Source organism: Notamacropus eugenii, chromosome 4, assembly GCF_028372415.1.
Source record: "Notamacropus eugenii isolate mMacEug1 chromosome 4, mMacEug1.pri_v2, whole genome shotgun sequence".
NCBI lineage: Eukaryota > Metazoa > Chordata > Mammalia > Diprotodontia > Macropodidae > Notamacropus > Notamacropus eugenii.
Window position 1 is genome coordinate 9,018,107 of NC_092875.1, and position 19,487 is coordinate 9,037,593.

The 19,487-nt window shown below is 48.6% G+C and overlaps 1 protein-coding gene across 2 annotated transcripts in view; it reads left to right on the plus strand.

Annotated features, from left to right (window-relative positions):
• CRKL (CRK like proto-oncogene, adaptor protein) overlaps nucleotides 1-19,487 on the plus strand; it is a 37,226-nt gene that overhangs the window by 7,616 nt on the left and 10,123 nt on the right. Inside the window, exons 2-3 of one of the 2 annotated variants that reach the window (XM_072599712.1) lie at nucleotides 11,441-11,906; nucleotides 17,371-17,450. In XM_072599712.1, the coding sequence (XP_072455813.1) occupies nucleotides 11,441-11,906; nucleotides 17,371-17,450 (546 nt within the window). The remainder of the gene's footprint in view (nucleotides 1-11,440; nucleotides 11,907-17,370; nucleotides 17,451-19,487) is intronic. The other variant, XM_072599711.1, reaches the window with a different exon arrangement.

The following is a 19,487-nucleotide window of genomic DNA, read 5'->3' on the forward strand; positions in this document are numbered from 1 at the left end:
GGGGCTAGGGAGGGAGTGCAGAGTACATTTCAGGAACGACAAAGGTGTGGTGACCGGAGACCAGTCTGCATGGAACAGGAGGGAATGAAGTAAAGCACAGTTGAAAAGTTAGGTTCACCCTTTTTGGAAAATGTTCTACTTTTCCTTCTTTCTTTTTTTTAAAAATTATTTTGTTTTCAGTGTTCTACAATCACTTCCATATATCTTAGATTTTTTCTCCTCCTTCCCCACACCCTCCCCAAGATGGCGTGCAATCTTATATAGGTTCTACACATACATTCCTATTATGGAAAAGGTTTTAAAGGCCAAAGGAGAGTTTTTGTTCAGTCCTAAAGGCAGTAGGGAGACATCGGGAGTGACATGGTTGGATCTTTGTTGAGGAAGACCGCTTGAGCAGCTGACGGGAGACCAGTGAAGTGCTCTCACTTGTCCGGAAGAGATTCTCAAGGATGATGGCATCCCCTCCAAAAATAGGATGAGCCTCAGTGGCCTCAGCTTTAAAAGGAGACCCCCTTCCTACTTTAAATCCCTGAACCTGCTGTCCATTAGCTGGTATTTCTTGGACAGTTCTGATGCTTTGTCTCCACTTTGAAACTGCAGAAAGATGCCAAAGGGAAGACCACATTGCCAAAGTCTGAGGGTTACAAGATCATTACTACTGTGAGGAGAAAGGAGTACAGATCAGATTCTGAGAAAAAAGAGATGCTTAGAACACACGTCTGGATAACAGTCATTTCTGAGCAACAGCAGATGGTGTTTCCTTCAGGCACGGCTAGATACAATGTAATTCCAGCCTAATCTAACAGAAGATTAGGACAGTGGCTTGGAGTTCATGAGATTTCATCTGTATCAGTGCATAAGTAAATCAGTTCTCAGATTAGTGAAGATGTGTTACTGTGGCCCCTAAGTGCGCACTCTGTGCCTGTGTGCTATGTACTCTGCCCATATCTTGCCCTATTGAAGGGAGAAGCCATATGGTTTTGATAGCTGGGGAACAGTTGTAAAACATGGAGTGAGGTCATTCATATGAACATGCAGACATTTATGAAGGGCTTGGGGCTTACTGTGTCACATCAGGCTTTGGATGCTGAATGAGGCCTGCCTTGTTCAGTGTCATTGGTGATTGGACAATGAAAAAGGCACATTGTTGTGGGAGACGCAACTGGAAATGGGGCTTACCCGGGAGATGTAGAGTAGGTGCAGAATTGAAATGAATCCAACAGGCCAGTGGGCTGGGTCTAGTAAGAGGAGAGTGCAGAGGAAACTTGTGCACCCCTGGAGTGTGGGAGGGCCTGGCTTGGTAATATTTCTGATGGAAAAAACCGAGAGATTTTTGTGATGTGCTGGGAATGTGCTGTTTAAGGAGAGCTACAGCTGCCTTCAGTTGGTTTCATTTAGGGAGATCAGAGGTGGGCAGCTGTATGTTGCTCTTGGTAAGCCCCGTCTGGCAGGTCCCATCCAGCCTTTTGAGAAGCAGTTCAGTGCTGGCCTTGCACCCTTTGAGCCATCCTGGGCTCCTTCCCCCTACCCTTGCATGTCCAAGGTCTTTCCAAGGCCTGTTGATTTCACCTTTGTACCATCTCCCTAACTCACCCCCTCTCTTCTGCCATGGCCCCCACGTTCTGGTGCAGGACCTTATCACCTCATCCCTGGACATTGGCTGTAACTGCCCCCTGGGGGCCTCAGGTCCACTCTCCCCAGGCCATCCTCCACTCAGCCACCAAAGTAATTTTCCTAAAATGCAGCTCCAATCACGCTGTCCCCCTGCTCCCTGGAGCCTCCAGGAATAATAACAAAACATTCTGGTTGGTCTGCAGAGCCCTTCCTAACCTTGTCTCTGCCTCCCTTTCCAGTCTTCTTACACCTTGCTCCCCACCATGTCCTCTTCAGGCTGTTCCATGAACAAGATCGTCTGTTCTTGGCTCCCAGCATTCCCTCTGGTACCCTCCAAGCCTGGACCACTCTTTCTCCTCTGCTCTGCCTACTTCCTCCCTTGGCTTCTTTTAAGGCCGGGCTAAAATCCTATCTTACACAGGAAGCCTTCCCCACCCCCTCCAGTGACTTCCCTCAATTATTTCCTGTTTCTCCTGTCTCTAGTATGTATGTTTGTTTGCTTATTGTGTCTATTAGGTTGAGCTCCTGTGGGGCTGGGGGTGGGGACTGTCCTTAGTCTCTTTTTGTACCCCCAGCACTTAGCATAATGCGTGGCATAGAGTGGGCATTTAATCAGTATTTGGTAACTGTTAATTGATTGAATAGAGAAGCTGTCACAGTCACTGTCACAGCCACAGTGGGCTAGCCACTAGCTAAGGGGGTTTTCTGACTTCAGCAACACTTGAAATCATTCTCTGAGCCACAGGGGGCTTTGTGGAAGGAGGTGTTAAAAGTCATCATTCCCTTACATCAATCATGCAGGTATTTGGTACCATGTGCCTAGTATTGTGCTGGGTGGGTAGGGTAATTTTAGTGTGGGGCCACTTGCAGATAGAGGCTTATTCATCCTGTAAGAAATGGTGTTTGAGTTGAGCCTTGAAGAGAAAAATATGTTTTAAAAGATGGAGGTGAGAATCACTCCCCAACCATTTTTAAGCCCTCCCAAGCATGGGAGGAACCTATGCAGAGGTTTGGAGATGGTAGATGAAATATGTGTAAGAGACAGCAGGAAGGCCCAAAGACCAACCTGGATAGGTAGATTGGAGCCAGGTTGGGATGGAATTTAAATGCCAACCAGTGGATGGAGTTTGATCCCAGAAACAGAGGGGAGCTGCTCTTGGCAGTGAAGGAGCAGGGAAAGTGACCTTCAGACCTATGCTTTAGGTAGGGTGACAGAGCAGCAGGCCTGGTGGGAGGTGTGGGAGGTGCAAGTGTGCTGCAAAGAGCCTGACCTGACAGGGTGCCTCTGGGAATGGAGAAAGGGAACAAAGCAGAGAAGAGGTGGACATAAATTTGACTGGACTCACCAGCTGAACTGAATGGTCTTGGGAGGAGGGAGTAGAGTAGGCTTTGACCTGGTGCCCTGAGGATGCCCTCATCAGAAATAAGGAAGGCCCAGCCTGCAGCTCTGGGAGGGAGGGTAGGGCAAGTGTCCCATTCATTCTCCTTTCACAGCTAGGAACACTGAAGCACAGATGTTTGTGGTATCTGAGCTAGGACTCAGCAAATCCACAAGTCTTCCTATACACACTAAAACCTTGGGAGTGGCCTTTCCAAGATGGCATCTTCTTGCCATAGATGTGCTGACTTCTGATCTGAAGCAGGTTGGAATTGGACTGAAGTCCAAAGCCCCAGACAGAACATGCTCTCAAGGCCCAAAGGAGAAGCTGTAGTTGAGGCCAGGCCTCTTGTGGGAGGAAGGAAGGGGGAGCCCTCTTACTGACTGGGGGACAGCCCATGCTGGGTGGTCTTAGAGGCTGAAGGTGAAAGTGTTGTATCTGGGAAAGGACAAATGCCCCAACTGAGTTGGATTTAGTCCTGGGAAGTCGTGTGGTAGGTGGGTGCAAGATTGTGAAGGGCTCCCAGTGCCCACCTGAGACTTGGACAGGTAAAGTGACTTTAGAGAACGGCAGGGTTGTGATGAAAAGATTTCCTGAATTAGTCCACTGGTCTACCCTGTCCAAAGTCTGACCTTTACAGTTGTGCGAGACAGAGGAATGCCTGCCCAGATAGGAGGAGAGGAGCTGCTGTTCCTTGATCTTTTTTAAAGCTGGGGATGACAGACCACCGCCTGCAGCCATGTCTGGCACTCTGCCTACGAGAAAAGCATGGTTTTTATCATTTTAAACAGGAGGAAATGTTCTTTCCAGAGGCACCTTGCTGAGTCCTGTTTTAAAGTACTGTAATGTCGCCAGCCTGGGTATTCCTTCCTGGTTTGCACCTCACCCCTTCTCATTTGGGGTTCTGCCCCAGCCCTCCCATAAGTTAGCAGCACATGGTGTCCACCATGATGTCAGAGGCAGGGAGCTTTCCTGGCTTCCTCCTGACCCTCACAGGTGCTGCCACAGTTACAGGCCATGTGTCCATCTGTTATCCCTGCTCCTTGCCACCTGGCAATCCCAGCTTTTTACTTTCCTTTCCTTCCACATTTCTTCTTTGTCATGTGTGACAGCATTCTCACCACGTTTCCTTCCAGTGCCTGTTGTCTGGGCCACACACATTTTCACCTCTGGGCAGCAGTGCAAAACCCATTGATGTCTTAATAAATGCTCTTAAAAGAAATAGCGTTTTCCTAGTCAGGCACATGGTCATTCATGGTCTTCAAATAGTTGAAGAAATTTGCCTCATGGAACAAAGATGAGACTATGCTTGGCCTTGACAGCTGGTTCTGAGCTTAAAAGTCACTCTGAGGCCAATCTGAGCCAGGAAGGACCTCCTAACAATTGGGGGTGTCCAGAATCACTGGGGGAGGAGCAAGAAGGAAAGGGAGTCATGGAGTGCTTACTCTGTGCCTGCCAAGCCACCAAGCTAAGCCTGGGGCTACAAGGAAGGGGTGAGGAACCCCCTGCCCTCGCAGTGTCCAATGTAAAAGCTCTGAGAGGAAGGCATGGTGGTGAGCTCCCTGGCAACTAGAGGTCTTATGTTATAGCCTGGGCAGTTCCTAGGAGGAATGTTAGGAAAAATAATTGTGCTTCAAGGGCTAATGGAGTTCCATGGTCTCTAGGGTCCCTGCCACTCTGGGATTCAAGGTCACAAAAGGGATTTGGGGTCATTTGAAGGTCTGTGTCATTGTAATGTCTAGTTTTACTGCAAAACTTAGAGTTTCTTTGTTCTTTCACACAGAGCTCTGGTTGGGGTCTCATGTATGTTCATTTGGGCCAACCTTTCGTTTGGAAAGGAGAACCTGCCTCCCTCTTCTTAGCCTGACCTCTTGTCTGAGGTCAGCCGTCAGGGACTGGTCAGGACTCAGGGGAGCTTAAGTCACCCTTGGGTTATTAGGTCCTCAGGGAGAAGGCGGTATTGGTAGCCCATGAGTTCTTAGAGGGGACTGCAGACATTCAGGGATCGAAATCCCCCTGACTTACTACGAGTGGCCTTTGGTTCCTCAAGCCTCAGTTTTGTCTCAGTAATTTCTATCACTGGCATAAACAGAACCCATCTAAGCCTTGCCTTTTTCTAAGGGCAGTTTGTCAGATATTGGAAGAGAGTATCCTGTCTCTCCCCCCCTCCCAGTCTTGTCTTCTCCAGTTCCTTCATCCAACCCTCATGTGGCTTTAATTTTCTTTTAAACCAAAGTTGCTACTCTTTGCTGATTGCTGTGCACAGGAGGCAGATGAGATGATACTCCATCCATTCAAAGTCAATACAGGCCTGGAATCAGGAAGACTCATCTTCCTGAGTTTAAATCTAGACACTTTGTGTCTTTTCGAGCAGGAAGTGGGAGCCACTGATGGTTTTTGAGGTCTTGAGTAAATGTTAGAGCTGTCCTTTTCATTTGGAAGATGTCTGGCCAACTTGTGGAGAAGGGACTGGTCACAGGAGAGGCTTTAGAAGCAGTCCCTGAGGAAGCGAATGAGGACAGAAGTGTGACCTTGGAATGATTTGGAGAGGAGAAGGAAGAGCCTGGCAGTGGGAGGGGAGACGAAACCAATTTCTTTAGTTTTATTTCGTTGGGGTTTGTCTTTTGTTTTTGTTATTGTCAGTATTTTATAAATTGACTTATATTTACTTTCTTCTGAAATTAAATTATGAAACTTCAATTGATTTTTTTTCAAGTGTATAGTTCTTGCTTTCTTCAGATTTGAGAGCAGATTTTCTAGTTAACCATAGAGTGGGAATTGGAAAGGACCATGGTGGTCACCAGGACCAACCTACCAGAGAAGGAAATTGTGACTTGTTACAGGTCACGCCCCAGAGGGCAGCCAGGGGCCTCTGGCCCCTCCCATTCTGTCTGAAGTCAGGGACCCCCAGATCCCACTGTACTTGGGCACACTCTCTAGTCGTTTTTTTCAGGACGTTTTTGCTTGCCTTGCTGCTGGGTCCCCCAGGCTCTCCCCACTGGGCACTCTAACTCCATCTTGTTTCTCTAGATTGGGTTTTCTCTTCACATAGTATGAGAGCTGCCTTCCCTTCCAAAGGACACATGGAGCCGCATGTCCACCTGTCCTACCTTGAGTCCTAGAGGCCTCAGCCTTGCTGGGCTTCAGGTGCTGGACCTGTGCCTTCACAGCCCTGAGGGAGCAGACGGGACCAGAGCTTGAGGGAACAGAGGGGGCCGGCATTGGGAGAGGGCAGAGAAGGCCAGCACTGGGGGTTCTTGCTTCATTTCAGGCTCAGTGAGCTCTCTTTTCAGCCAGGTTTTTCTCTCACCCCAGTCCTCCATGCTGCTGGTGAAGGTTATTTTACATGCACCGTGCTCTGTCTCAGCTTGTTGGATGCAGCCTGTCTTAGCCTGTCAGGGAATGTTGTCTGGAATGTGCTGACCTGGACAGGAGGACTTCCTAGATTTTTAACCTTTTACATACTAGATTTTTTCTTTTAAGAAAAAGCAATTGATACCTTTTATTTTTGCGCCCCGTTGTCTGATGGCTATCTCCTCTGACTTCCCCCTGCTCACAGTGGCCTTGCATTCTGTGTTCCTTCTTAGTGGCTCAGTGCCCCATGGCACCATCCTGAGGCAGACAGCAGTGCGCAGCTCCCGTTCTCCCAGACCCCTTGGCAACTCTGGTGCCAACAGAGCCAGGTCATAGTCCCCTCCTCTTCTCACTCAGAGCAGATGTCCGTGTCTGTGCGGCTGTGTCCCAGGACCCAGGTGGTCTTGCCTCTGCAGGCTGCATGACTGTTGAGCAGTGGGAATAACTTGTGATTTCTGCTACCTTTCGCTCACATCACCTTGTTAGAGATGATTATAATTCTCTTTTCACAGAGATCATTGTGATTTGAACCAAAGTCATCTAACCTCGAATTCAGAGCCCTCAGCACATGGCCGGTGTGCTGGGCACTCTGGGATTGGCAGCAGGGGATGGACACAAAAATTTGGGTGGTAAGACAGCAAGAGGATGTGTCAAGGGCTTGAGAAAAGTCTGGAGTGCCATCGGGAGGGAGGAAAGAAAGGAGAGGTGGGAAGGCAGCAGGCATTGGTGGTGCCTCAGTTACAGAGGAAGAAAACATTCTTTTTTTTAATTTTATTTATTTTTATTCTCAGCCTCAGAATACCTGAGTTTAAATTAAATCTCAGACACTTCTTAGCTATGTGACCCTGAGCAAGTCACCTTTAAAAAAAAAAAGCCCAAACCTGTTTGCCTAAGTTTCCCCATTTGTTAAAATGGGCACAATCACAGTATCTATCTCAGGACTGTTGTGAGAATCAAGTGAGATAGTACTGGTAAAGTGCCTGGCACATGGCAGGTGCCATATCAATGTTAGTTATTATTTATGCTTCCCTATACATAGAACTGAGCAGGACTAATCTACAGATCTCTTCTGTACATGCTTTTCAAGTATGTCGTAACTTCTGTGCTTCTCTCTGGCCTTGTCTGCTTCTCTGAGGCATCTTTTTTTAAAATGCCTCAATAAACCACTTTTCTTTCCTTTTCTGAGGGGGGTGCCTCCCTTACCCTATCCTCCATCTTTCTTCACCTTTCCACCCTTCCATCCCCATTGGGAGAAAAACAAAGCCCTGTCACAATGTATATCCTGACATAGGCTGCCTCTTGAGGCCAGGCCCTCCCTGTGTGTCAGGGGACAGGTAGCCATCTCCAGCATGGTGGGTGGACATGGTGGTGATGGACAGGGTCATATCTTTCACATTGGTTTTTCTTTATGATGTCATTGTATAAATCGCTATTGGACTTTGCTCCCTGAGACTCTAAGGGGATGTTTCCAAACTGTGCCTCGAGGTTCCCTGTGCAGTTTGTGTGTGACTTTGTTGGGAGTGGAAGTGCTACTGGCAGAAGACCTCAAGGGCAGAATTTGAATCCACGGCTCTCCTGAGTCCTTTTTTTCCCCTCCTGAGTCTTAGTTGAATGAGATGTCCCTGAAGGGTTTTGAACAGAGATGCCCTGTCACAGTCCCCTGTTTTTTCTCCCAAGGCCTTGGCCAAGCCTCTGTCCCTTGGAGTTGCCCATGTGTGAAGTAAGGGCCTGACCTATCCCCTTCTTCACCTTTTGGGGGGCCTGGACAGCCTGTGAATGCCTTGGAATAATGTTTTTAAATGCGTAAAATAGAGGATTACAAAGGAAGCCTATTCTATTGAAGTTCAGTTATCAGAATCGTTTTAATAAGCCCACAATCTGTGACCCTGTTAAGAACCTAGATCTTCCAACCTGGGATGTGTGCTTCCCCTGGGCTTGAGAAGACTGGCCTTTTGTGGATTGGGCAACTGTTCTTTTCTGGTTAATGAAATAACCAATCCCAATCCTGTGGGGTAGAATGGCTGTCTTCTCAGTTGTTTTTGTCTGTCACCCCTTAAGGTACAACTTGTGGACCTAAATGGCCTTCCTCCCTCCTCCACCTTCCCTTTTCAGGCCTTGGAGCCATTACAAATGCTTGAGGAAGCAGGAAGGCTGGGGTTCAGATAGTTGTGTTCTTAAATACACCACAGCTGCTGGCCTTTGAGGTGGCTAGGGAGGCCTTTCTGCCCAAAGGGGATGAGAGTGGTAATCTCCCCTCCCCCATGTTTCAGCCATTTACCATACAGAAAGTATGCCCATCGCTTAAATCACTCATGTTTCTGTTGTATTATTTTACATCTCTCTGAAAACATAGACTCTTACCCTCCCAAGCATGACTATAATTCTTAGATGTTTCAGTGCCTTCACAGCCCTGGATGAATGGATGGATGGATGGATGGATGGATGGATGGGACTTCATGTCAGTGGGCACAGTGGCCCCTTTTTGTATTGATCAGTTGTGTAAGCTCAGGCTGGCTTGTATTTGGTCCCATCTGCCCCGAGGTCTACTCAGTGGCCTACTTAAAGGTTGGCCCAATTAAAAGTTTTTAAATAGGGCTTTCTAAAGGAGGATTTGACATTGTTGACAGTTGGAGTGTAATTAATCTGGTGATGAAGCCAAAAAAATGGAACTGATTTTCATTTTAGGCCCCATTTGAAACTGGGAAATTAGTGTTTGACCAGAAAGGCCTTGAAGTTTCAGCAGAGTTAATGTTTGCTCTTTAAGAGGCTGCCTGAGGCCTTCCTATGGTTCTAGTTCTCTTTCTCTCCCTTCCCCCCTCCCCCTTCCTGTAAAATGGGGTTAATAGAATGTTGAGAAGCTTGGGGGTCCAAGTCCTTGCCCTGGGGTTGTATCTGCTGTAAAGCATTTTGTAAACAGTAAACTTTCTCCTGACTCATTTTGTTTAAAGATGTTTCATAACTGAATCTCCCTGGGTGTGGATTCCAGAATGGACTGGACTAATCCTGGCTTATACTCTGTAGGGAGAATATTCTCGGGGGTTCAGATTCACAAAGTACTTTGTGCTTCAGAGTTTGAGATTCTAATCCTGGGTCCCATCATTCACCCAGGAACTGGGCCTTCTGTTTGCCTGGCAGATAAAGGAGGGTGTGGTATTAGTTTGATCAAAGGCTTTTACAGAGCCTTTTAAAGGGCTGGGGCCCATGGATGCCAAAGGGGCCTGTGGGTTGATTTCAGGGAGTCCTAGTGGCGCTTGGTTTTCTTTAACCTATTGGAGAGTGAGCATTTCCTTCATTTATGAACATGGGTGACAAACTTTGCTTGGGGGACAGCCTTAGGCTTAGCTATTTCCATGAGCTAGAAACAGTTGGAGAAAAGAGTCACAGCCCAGCTCTGCCTCTGGACACGTACTTGGCCTAAGGTGGGACCCTTGGCTCTCAAACCTCAGCCTCTTTGCCTTGTGCAAAATCAGGAACTAAGGACATTCTCTCCAAGGGCCTGTCCATTCTTCCGTCCTGATTCTGTGAAAAATGTAGCAACTTCTAGGGAGGTGGCTCTGGGGTTCAGTGCCACCCATAAACTGGGCTGCCTGCAGCAGCAGTTTCTTTACATTGCAGCTCTGCAGAAACACCCAGAGGAAGTAGCTCCCACCGCAGTGGTCGCCTGGCTGGCCCTTCTCTTAGCATGTCTGGGCTCTTCTCTGTATGAAATGAACCTCACTTACCTTCCTCCTCCCTTTGTCAGAGTCACATCTGCAGGCCCCATTTACCATCCACTCATTCTGCCCGCCTCCTGGAGCCCTCACTGTCATTCTGCTACAGCTTCCTAATTAACTCTTTCATGTATCTGAGAGATACATGGGAAGTAGGCAAGAAATAACAGTGTTTAAAAGTTTTGTTCCTACTCTTCTGTCAAATTGTAGTGTCCAAAGAGGAGGGGCATTGAGGATGGTGAAGGATCTTGAGTTCCTGCCACATGGAGACTGGTGGACAAAACTCAAAAGGTGTAGTCTCCCTGCCACCAGAAGGCTGGCATGTGGAGGAGGGACTGGGAGGGCAGAGAGGCGGCCAGTGGGTGGAGACTGCAGAGAGGCACCTTTAGGCCTGACTTGGAACAATTAGCGCTGTCTGGAAGTGGACCAGTCACCTCAAAAATGTCCTGGTTCTTTTGCCTTTAATAGGAGAGCTTCGGAGGTCCCTTTTAGTTCTCAGTGTTCTGTGTTGGGGGGGACATTTGACATGCTTTCATTATCACATTCAGATTTACTTGTTACAGACATAATCTTGTTGAATTCTTACAACATCCTTCGGAAGCTGGTAAATCAGGAATCATGCTGCCATGATAGGCTAGGGAAATGTAGGGTCCAAAAGGTCAGTGACTTAACAAGATTTCACACAGCTGGTAAATGGCATCCAGGATGTGAACCCAGGTCTTCCAGCAGTAACAATAATGCATAGATCTTACCATGTGCTGGGCTCTGTGCTGAGCACTTTACAAATATCTCATTTGATCTTTACACCAATCCTGGAAGATAGGTACTGTTATTGAACCCATTTTACAGATGAGGAAACTGAGGCAAACTGGTAAAATGATTTGCCCAGCATCACATAACTGGTAAGTGTCTGAATGTGGATTAAAAACTCAGGTCTTCCTGATTCCAAGTCACTATTTGAGGTCTGGGTCTTGATACCTGTACTATTGCCATCATACCTCATCAGGATGTCTAGTAAAGTCTGCCGGTTCTAGGAAAGGGGAGTGTGTGTGTGTGTGTGTGTGCACGCGCGCACGTGTGTGTGCACGCGCGCACGTGTGTTTGTATTAGATTTAGTGCGCTTCACAGATAGGAAATTACTTCATTTGGACAGACATGTGTCGATTCACTTTAAACATCAAGGTTGAGGTTCTCCTTGGAGGGGATGTCTTGTGTTGAGGTGTCATAGAGAGAATCCAGGTCTTGGCATCTGAATACCTAAAAAGCTTCCTAACTTTGTGACCTTGAATTCTCACCTCTCTGATCCTCAATTTCTTCCAGTGAGCTTCAGTTGCTTGTAGCAGTGTTTCTTATTCAGTCATACTAAATTCTGTTTTGTTTTAGGTATCCCAGCCCATCTATGGGCTCTGCCTCAGCACCCAACCTGCCTCCCACGGAAGAAAATGTGGAATATGTGCGGACTCTCTATGAATTTTCTGGAAATGACCCTGAAGATTTGGCCTTTAAGAAGGGTGAGATCTTGGCCATTGTTGAGAAACCTGAGGAGCAGTGGTGGAGTGCACGCAACAAGGATGGGCAGGTTGGGATGATTCCTGTGCCTTATGTAGAAAAGCTGGTGAGATCTTCCCCTCATGGGAAGCACGGAAATCGGAATTCCAACAGTTATGGGATCCCTGAACCTGCTCATGCATATGCCCAGCCTCAGACAGCAAATCCTCTCCCTGCTGTTGCCAGTCCTCCAGGGACAGTGATGAGCCCCCTGCCCTCCACCCAGAATGGACCTGTCTTTGCAAAAGCAATTCAGAAGAGAGTCCCGTGCGCTTATGACAAGACCGCCTTGGCCTTGGAGGTAAAGCCACCGAGCTTGGGTTGGTGTGGGTGTGGGTGTGGGTGTGCTCCTGGGAACCAAAGATACCCAGTATTCACCCTTCCTTCCTTCCCCCAAATTCTTGATCTCTTTGATTGGGTCTGTGGAAAATTTTCATGACATCACATGGCATTTTGGGGAGCAAACTAGGGACAGATCTTTTTATGGACACTTGGATAAAGGCACAACAGGGCAATAGAGGAAGTCAGGGCTGTGACCTTGGGGAAGTCACTTATTAAGGTCTCTGGGCATTGGCTTTCTCCTCTAATTAGAGAATAGGAGCTTTAAGCTTACCTGATGTTCTGAGTGTAATTAATAGTGCTCTGTTTGGTAGAATTTCTGACCAGTGAAGGACAGCCCAAGGCTGCAGATGCTGAGGCAGCTTTGGGTCCTGGAGATGGCCCTATTTGGTCAGTAAAGGGCTTTACTTTTTTACTTTACTTTGGAAAAGCTCTCCTTTGGAAGGTATGTCATGGGGGCAGGTGGACAAGTGCTGGGTAAGAAGAGGAGCTGAGTCAGGAGAGAGTTGTGAAGTGGTTGTGAAACCATCTATTTGGCTTAGCTAAGGTGTACAGAAGAAACTTTGGGCATCTGAACTCAAAGGCTATTGCCCTGCCCTGATGCCCACCCCTAATCCAAGCCCCCACCCCCACCCCCAGACATGGCTGCTGGCTCAGAAGAAGGGCCAAGGGCTACTTTAGGGAGGATCAGGGAAGCCTTTCCTGAGTGTGACCTCCCACCCAGCACTTGGAAGAGTCACACCAAGGCCAAAAAGGAGGGGAGCCCTTGGACCTGAATTTGGGGACTGGGTGTAGCCTGGCAGCAAGAAGAACTCATACAAAGATTGGCTGTTAAGGATCTGATTTTGAATCTTCAGAGATGTTTGAGACTGGTATAAGTATGCTGTCCCAGCCTCCAGGCTCCCGGCTCACAACTGGACAGTCCATCAAAGGGCTTTCTCTGCGTCTTGTACAAAGTGGGGAATTGGGGAGAAAGACAGGGAGTGTAAGAGGTAGAGTCGCAATAGTTACCAACCTAGCACCTGGATGAGGAGGATGGGACATTTCCCATGCTCAACAGCATAGTCCATTAGTCAAAATTGACCATGATATGGGTGGGGAGCTCCCCCCTGCCAGTGTGAAATGATTTGGGCCCTGCAGTTGTTCGACAGGACTTGTCCAGGTTCACACTCCCACCATGTCTTCTGACTCCAAGGACAGCTCGTCCCATTTTTCCTTGAGGCTTCTCTATTTTTAAGGCTTCTTTGTAATTTTATCTTTGTTAGCTTTGTCCCATTTCTCTGTAATTGCCTGTAATACCAGCACGAGGAGCCTATTAACCCAAAAGGAGACTAGGGGAGAAGTTGAGAAACTACGTCACATTGTGCTTGGGCCTGGCAGGAAAGACTGGGATGGAGGGTGGGGGGAGCGGGGCAGTAAGCTGGTGGGGCCTCCTCTTCCTGGGACTCAGAGCTCCAAGTGACAAAGGAGTCCCTGGCCCACAGCCACACCCTCAGCTTGGAGCTCAGAGACCCTAGTCACTGTCTACACCTGAGCCTCCTTGTAATGCAGTCCCAGGAGAGAGACTTGGGCAGGTGGGGGGCCATGTGGCTTGGGTCAAGCAAGGAAAATTGCACTGAACAACAAATAGTGTACTTGGGAGGGGTTGCACATATATGTTGAACCGAGGCTTGGGGGCGGCTCATCTTTGTATCTGCTGTGGATTAGACAGCATTTGGCAGCACCACATCTCTGCTTGATTCAAAAGAAAACGCCAGAATCCTCTTGCTGTGCTCTTGGGAGCGATGCAACTAGGTTACTAGGAAAACGGGAGGTATGGAGGCAAGTGGGGCAGAGTGTGCCCCCCTGCGGGGCCCTGGCACCTTTGACAGTGTTGTTCCAATTGTAGAGGACCAGGGCACTGTTCTAGAAATGACTTGGAAAACTACCTCATAGCATTTGTGTTCAAGAAGCCAGACAGGCAAAGGCAGCAGCCTGCTCAGACCATTGGTGGGAGTGTACCTGGTCTGTCAGGCTGAGAACAGCTCTGGAGGTGTAGTTCCAGCCCAGCATGGGCACATGGATATTTCAGAGTGAGTCAGGATGTGCTCCAGGCCCTTTTGTTGGGCTGCAGAGAAACCCTGCGCAGAGTTGTAGACTATAGATTATCATCATCTTCAAGTCCTGACAGTCAAATGCCGCCCCTTGGGATGGTGGGAGATTTGGGGGGCCCAGGAGACAGTTTAGCTTTACGAGTAGGACTGATGGCAGACGCTGGACAAGTGAGAGGAGAGAGCCTGCCCACTGGCTGCACACTGCTGGCCTGGGAGGAGCCAGGACTGGCCGGCCTGCTTGTCTCACTGCTCACAGAGTGTGGCACACAGCAATGTGCCTGCAGTGTGTCTGCAGGGCCCTAGCTGCCACCTCAGGCTCCAGCGGGGAATCTCCTCCATGCCAGGAGCACTGGGTCGGGGTGGATAGGCCCATTGTACAGCAGGGAGCAGTGAGAGCCAGCTCTAGAAATCACTCATCTCTCAGTGTCCTGAGCAGTTCTTTAGAGTAAGTATAATGGCGACCTAACATTCATGTTGCGCCTTACAAGTGTTGCCTCATTCTGTCCTCTCAGTGATCCATTCATTACAATTTTTCATTGTTCTTTAATTGTTTTCCGTTGCGTCTGACTCTTCAAGACCTCATTGGGGGTTTTCTTGATGGAATTACTAGAGTGGTTTGCCATTTCCTTCTTCAGCTTATTTCACAGATGAAGAAACTGAAGTAAACAGGGTTAAGTGACTTGTCCAGGGTCACATAGTTGCTAAGTGTCTGAGGCTAGATTTGAACTCAAGTCTTCCTAACTCCAGGTCCATCATTCTGTCCACTTGACAGCTGGCTGCCTAAACATTTTACATATGAAGACACTGAAGCAGGCAGAGTTTCAGTGCTTTGCCCAGGGCTGCCCACCTAGTAAATGTCTGAGGTTGGATTTGAATCCACACCCACTTCATGCACTCAACTACCAGCTGCTTCTAAGACCAGGAGTTGAAGAGCATTGGTGGGGTGATGGGGGAAGCTGCCTCACTGCAAGTTCAGTAAGAAGTGGGTCTGGGCCCCATAACCTTTTTTTTTTTCTTAACCAAAAGTAGTTGAGTTGCCTTAATTCTTGAGAAGTTAACTTTCTACGCTCCAGGTGAAATGAATGATGAGAAACATTTTTTTCAGATTTAGGTAGGGAACCTCTCAGGCATTCAAGAGAGGCAGCAGATGCCTGTGTCACTGGATTGTTTGGGTACATGGGCAACGGGCATTTGGTTTTGTTGAGCCATGTCATCAGCCTGTTGTGCCGGTTCCCTCCTCCCCCTCCTGTGCTGTTTTGTCTTGTGGAGTCTTTGAATTTTTCTTAGGTTCTCCATACTTCAGAGGTATCTCCCTCTTTTTTTTTTTTTTTAATCTGTAGGCGATGGACCCTTTGGGTCATGCCCTCATGAGGGCATGGAGATTGTGCCTAGCTCACCTCTCTCTTCATTGGAGTCTTTTATGCTACTTGATAGCATCATGGAGTTGAAAAGGCCCTCCAGGCTAACTGCGTCTGGACTCTGAGTTCCCTGGACAGTAAAGGAGGTGCCTGCAGTGCTCTCCTAGGGTCCTCAGCCTCAGCTTGACCATACAGGTGGTGCCAAGTGGTGTCAGCAGCCTCTTCATTGCTCCTGGTCCTCCCCTTGGGGCCAGGGAGGAGCCTAATTCCATCTGCCACAAGCCAGCCCCAGCTCTAGGTGCCCCAGGAGAAACTTCTTCCCTACTTCCTTCCTTCCTCCTTAGGATGCTTCCACCTGACTATGATATTCTGGAGCTGGTCTGAGGAGAGAATGACAGGGCTGTCACCCCCTCACTTGGTGAATTTGCAAGCCCCTGAAAAACCCAAGACTTCACAATAATCATTGTTTACCTGTTCTGTCCCCCAAACTACTTGTTTCTGTTCCATTTTTTATAGAGCACAGAGAAAACCCAGCTGGCCAACAACATAAACCAGCTACCATTTGACAGGGTCCTTTTGTTAAACTTTGCCCCAAAGGATCATGGAAATGCTCCATGCTTACAGTCCGTCATCTTTGAAAGTGCTATTGGCTAGTGATGGAGGCTGCTTGAAGCTACCTGAAAATTCCCACAGTGACTTAGAAAACCATGTTATATATATTCGATTGTATATTTATTTATTTTGTTAAGTATTTCCCAATTACATCTTAATCTGCTTCAGGCCTCCCTGGGGGATGCCTCTGCCCTGTGTTTTCCCACTTGAGGATTCTTAAAGATTCCACATGGCCCCATTAGTTCATCTGTCCCAAACAGCCCAGTCAAGAGAAGGAATGCTAACCAGGATAACTGCAGTTTCCTGCTGTGTGTCATTTCCAGCCAGTAACTTGTGACTGTGAGGCCCCACCTCCCCCCCCCAGCAAGCTTTAATAAGAGACTCTGAAAGGGATGAGGAGTATGGGAATGCCTTGGGTATTCCAAGCTGCTTTCTGGGTGCTCTAGAATTACAACTACCTCTCTCTCTCTGTCTCTCCCTGTCTCAAGGTCCTCTGTCTCTCCCAGCCACCCGCCATGTCCCCCCCCATAGCTAGAATACCAGCCCATCCATGACATGGTGTGGGCATGTGCAGGTGTCTTCATGGAGTCTCTCTGAACTGTAGGCCAACTTTCCATGGGTGAGAAGTGGCCTTGGCCTTGCCACAGAGTTCTCTGACCACAGAGGCTCTTCTCCACTCAACATTTTGTCTGCTCTGTGGACTCGGGCGAGATGCAGAGTTATCTGTCCCTGTGACACTTTTTTTGGGCTCACTGTCATATGTCATATGGTGATGAGCCCCGCCTCTTATCCTGCCACTTCCCTTCTCCCCTCTGGGTTGAACTCCCCTGGCAGCTCCCTGGTCTCTTCCAGGATGACTGTGTTCCTTTGTGTCCTGCAGTTGGTCCTTCACTGGTGACCCTGATGCTTGATTCTGCCCATTGGGGCTTACCCCCAACATCCTGTCCATTGTTTGTGATTCTCCCAAGCTGTGGGGCCCCGTTTTTCTCAGCTACGTCAGTAGCCTCTCTCCATCACAAAGCTTTGTACCAAATCAGCCTTGTTTTGGTGGACATGCTGATCCGACCCATCTGCAGAGCCTCCGGTCTGTGGCTGCTGGACTGACCCACCGAGTGCCCATTCAGCTACAAGCAAGGCAGGGCCTTGGCAGGGTTCTGGAGCACAGAATGTCACATGTGGGGAGGAGCATGAGCAGAGTTGTTGTGAGAGAGGACTGTTGGATTAGGTTTGACCTTCCTACATTAAAAATACCTTCTGTGACATTGGCTAGTACCTGAGATAAAGCACGTGTGTGTTAGGGCTAACATCTAAAGTCTTGAGTTAATGAGGGCTATGGTTAAGTTTTTTATTTACTCATTTGTAGTGCATAAAGACTGCTGGAAGCCATGTCATTTCAAGCTTTTCTCTTCAGTCTCCTTCATGGATTCTTGTGACCCTTTCGAGGTAGGTCATGTGACTTCACCCTTTCATGCTGTGTGATTGGCTGACCACGTGGTATTGTAAGAAGGACCTGGGCCTGGCAAGAGACCCGGATCCTAAGCCTGGCTCAAACTTGGGCTGCTCTGTGATGTGGGCAAGTGGGCAGTTCCAACTGAGGGATATAGCAGCATGAGCCTTGGGTTTGAATTGCAGCCCTGCTGCTCAGAAGACCTTATCCTAGCTCCTGTAGGACTCTGTCAGGTCAGGTCAGGTCCCTGATCTGTGAGAGTTAGAAAGTCCTCGGCACTTTCAATTTGCCCAGCTTTGTCTATGGCTTCTTTAGATAGGTGCCAGATGGAGGAAACTGGAGGGAGAGAAGCCCCAGGGGCGGAGTGAGAACGCGATGTAAAAGACAGGCTATCGGTGAGCAGTCAAAGAAAAGTATGCTCTGGACCCCTCAGTGCCCCTGTTCTGTGTGGGCTCCTGGGACAGCATGCAGGCAGTCGGTCTTGGTATTCCTGTGTTGGGCTTTCAGAGGTTCATGCCCAGGGGGCAGTGTCAGAGGCCTTTCTGGGGGCCCTAGGACCAGCTGCCTTAGGAGGCCTCCTTTAGCGCACCGCCAGCTTGTCCTCAGTCAAGTACATGGTCTAATTCACATTTCTGTAAGCTTTCCAAGTGGATTTACGGCATGTTTTCCTTGAATCAGTGTGCACAGGGCCATGCATCGTTTCTGTCTCCCTTGGGTTTTGCTTTCAGTTCCAAGAAGTGATGAATAGCAGCTCATTTCTGGAGCCTTGTAGGGTGGGTGTATGGAGGAGCTATGATGAGAGTCCTTGTTTCCCTTTTACCGACATGGAAGCAGATCAGAAGGATGAAGGTATATGTCACCTTGGAGTGAAGGAGCAGTAGACTCAGCCAGCTAGGCACAACACCCCAGGTGGCCCCACGTAGATGGTGCTGCTGTGGTCCCAGGGCCTTTCTCCCCTGCCTTCTGTCAGAGTTGCAGAAGGTGGGAAACATAAGAGCTTCCAGAAGTTCTTACCAAGCTAGGTCCATGCTTTGCTCTTTATTGCTTCCAGTAGCGCCAAGGAGACTGGGCCGGGAGAGTAATGGACTGGGCTCATTGGTTGGACCTATTCATGACTCCACCCATGGGCTCATCCTCCCACAGTCCCTCCATCTACCCTTGTGCTCTGTACCTTCATCTTGGCAGGTGAACTCACTCTTCATGCTTCAGCTTAGATGGTCTCGGCATGGTGGGCGCTCCCTCCCAGTGCCAAGCCCAGCCCCTCTACCACTCAGGGGATAGCTAACTGTGTCCCTGAATGGCCAGCTTGCTGGTATTGAACCTCTCAGAAGTCAGGCTGGTTGTTGCACTGAGGTCTGTCTGTGGGTCCACGTCGGGGAGGGCCCTGCATTGGAGCAGGTCTCAACCCTCTGAGAACAGAAGCCACATGAACGACGTCCTCAAACCCCAGCGGGTCTTGGCTAGTCCTGACTCACTTTTTAAGCACAGATTTCTTCACCTTGTGTGAATGGCTCTAGATTTTTTTGTTGCCTGTGATGAAACCTGTTGAGGTTCCTTGAGAGGTCGAGCAAATAACCTCATTCAAGCCCAGATGTATTGGAGGAGCACGGAATCATAGATGCCAGCCACTCAGCAAAGGTGTTTGCCAGAGCTGGAGGACATCCAGCTTAATGGATAGCTCGGAGCGCTTTAAGAAACTTCACTTCATTATCCAAATCGATGAGCAGCTGTTGTCACATTATGGCGTTTTTAGACGATCAGTAGAGCTTGTCTATCCGAGACATCTAGTACAGGGGAAAAATTGGACCCAGAGCCATAGGAGAGTTGGGGAAATACTTCATGGGAAGCAGTGGAGAAAGAGAAGTGGGGAGACACACAGAGTGAGAGGAAGGAGAGGTACTTCCTGACGTTGAGTGCGAGTGCTGAGTGAGCACTCAGGAGGGAGTTGTTCCTCAGGGGAGGGAGGAACCCAGATACTCTGGTAGGTGGGCTTGCCCATGTGACCTGGAGAGCTCTCCATTGCAGGGAGAGTT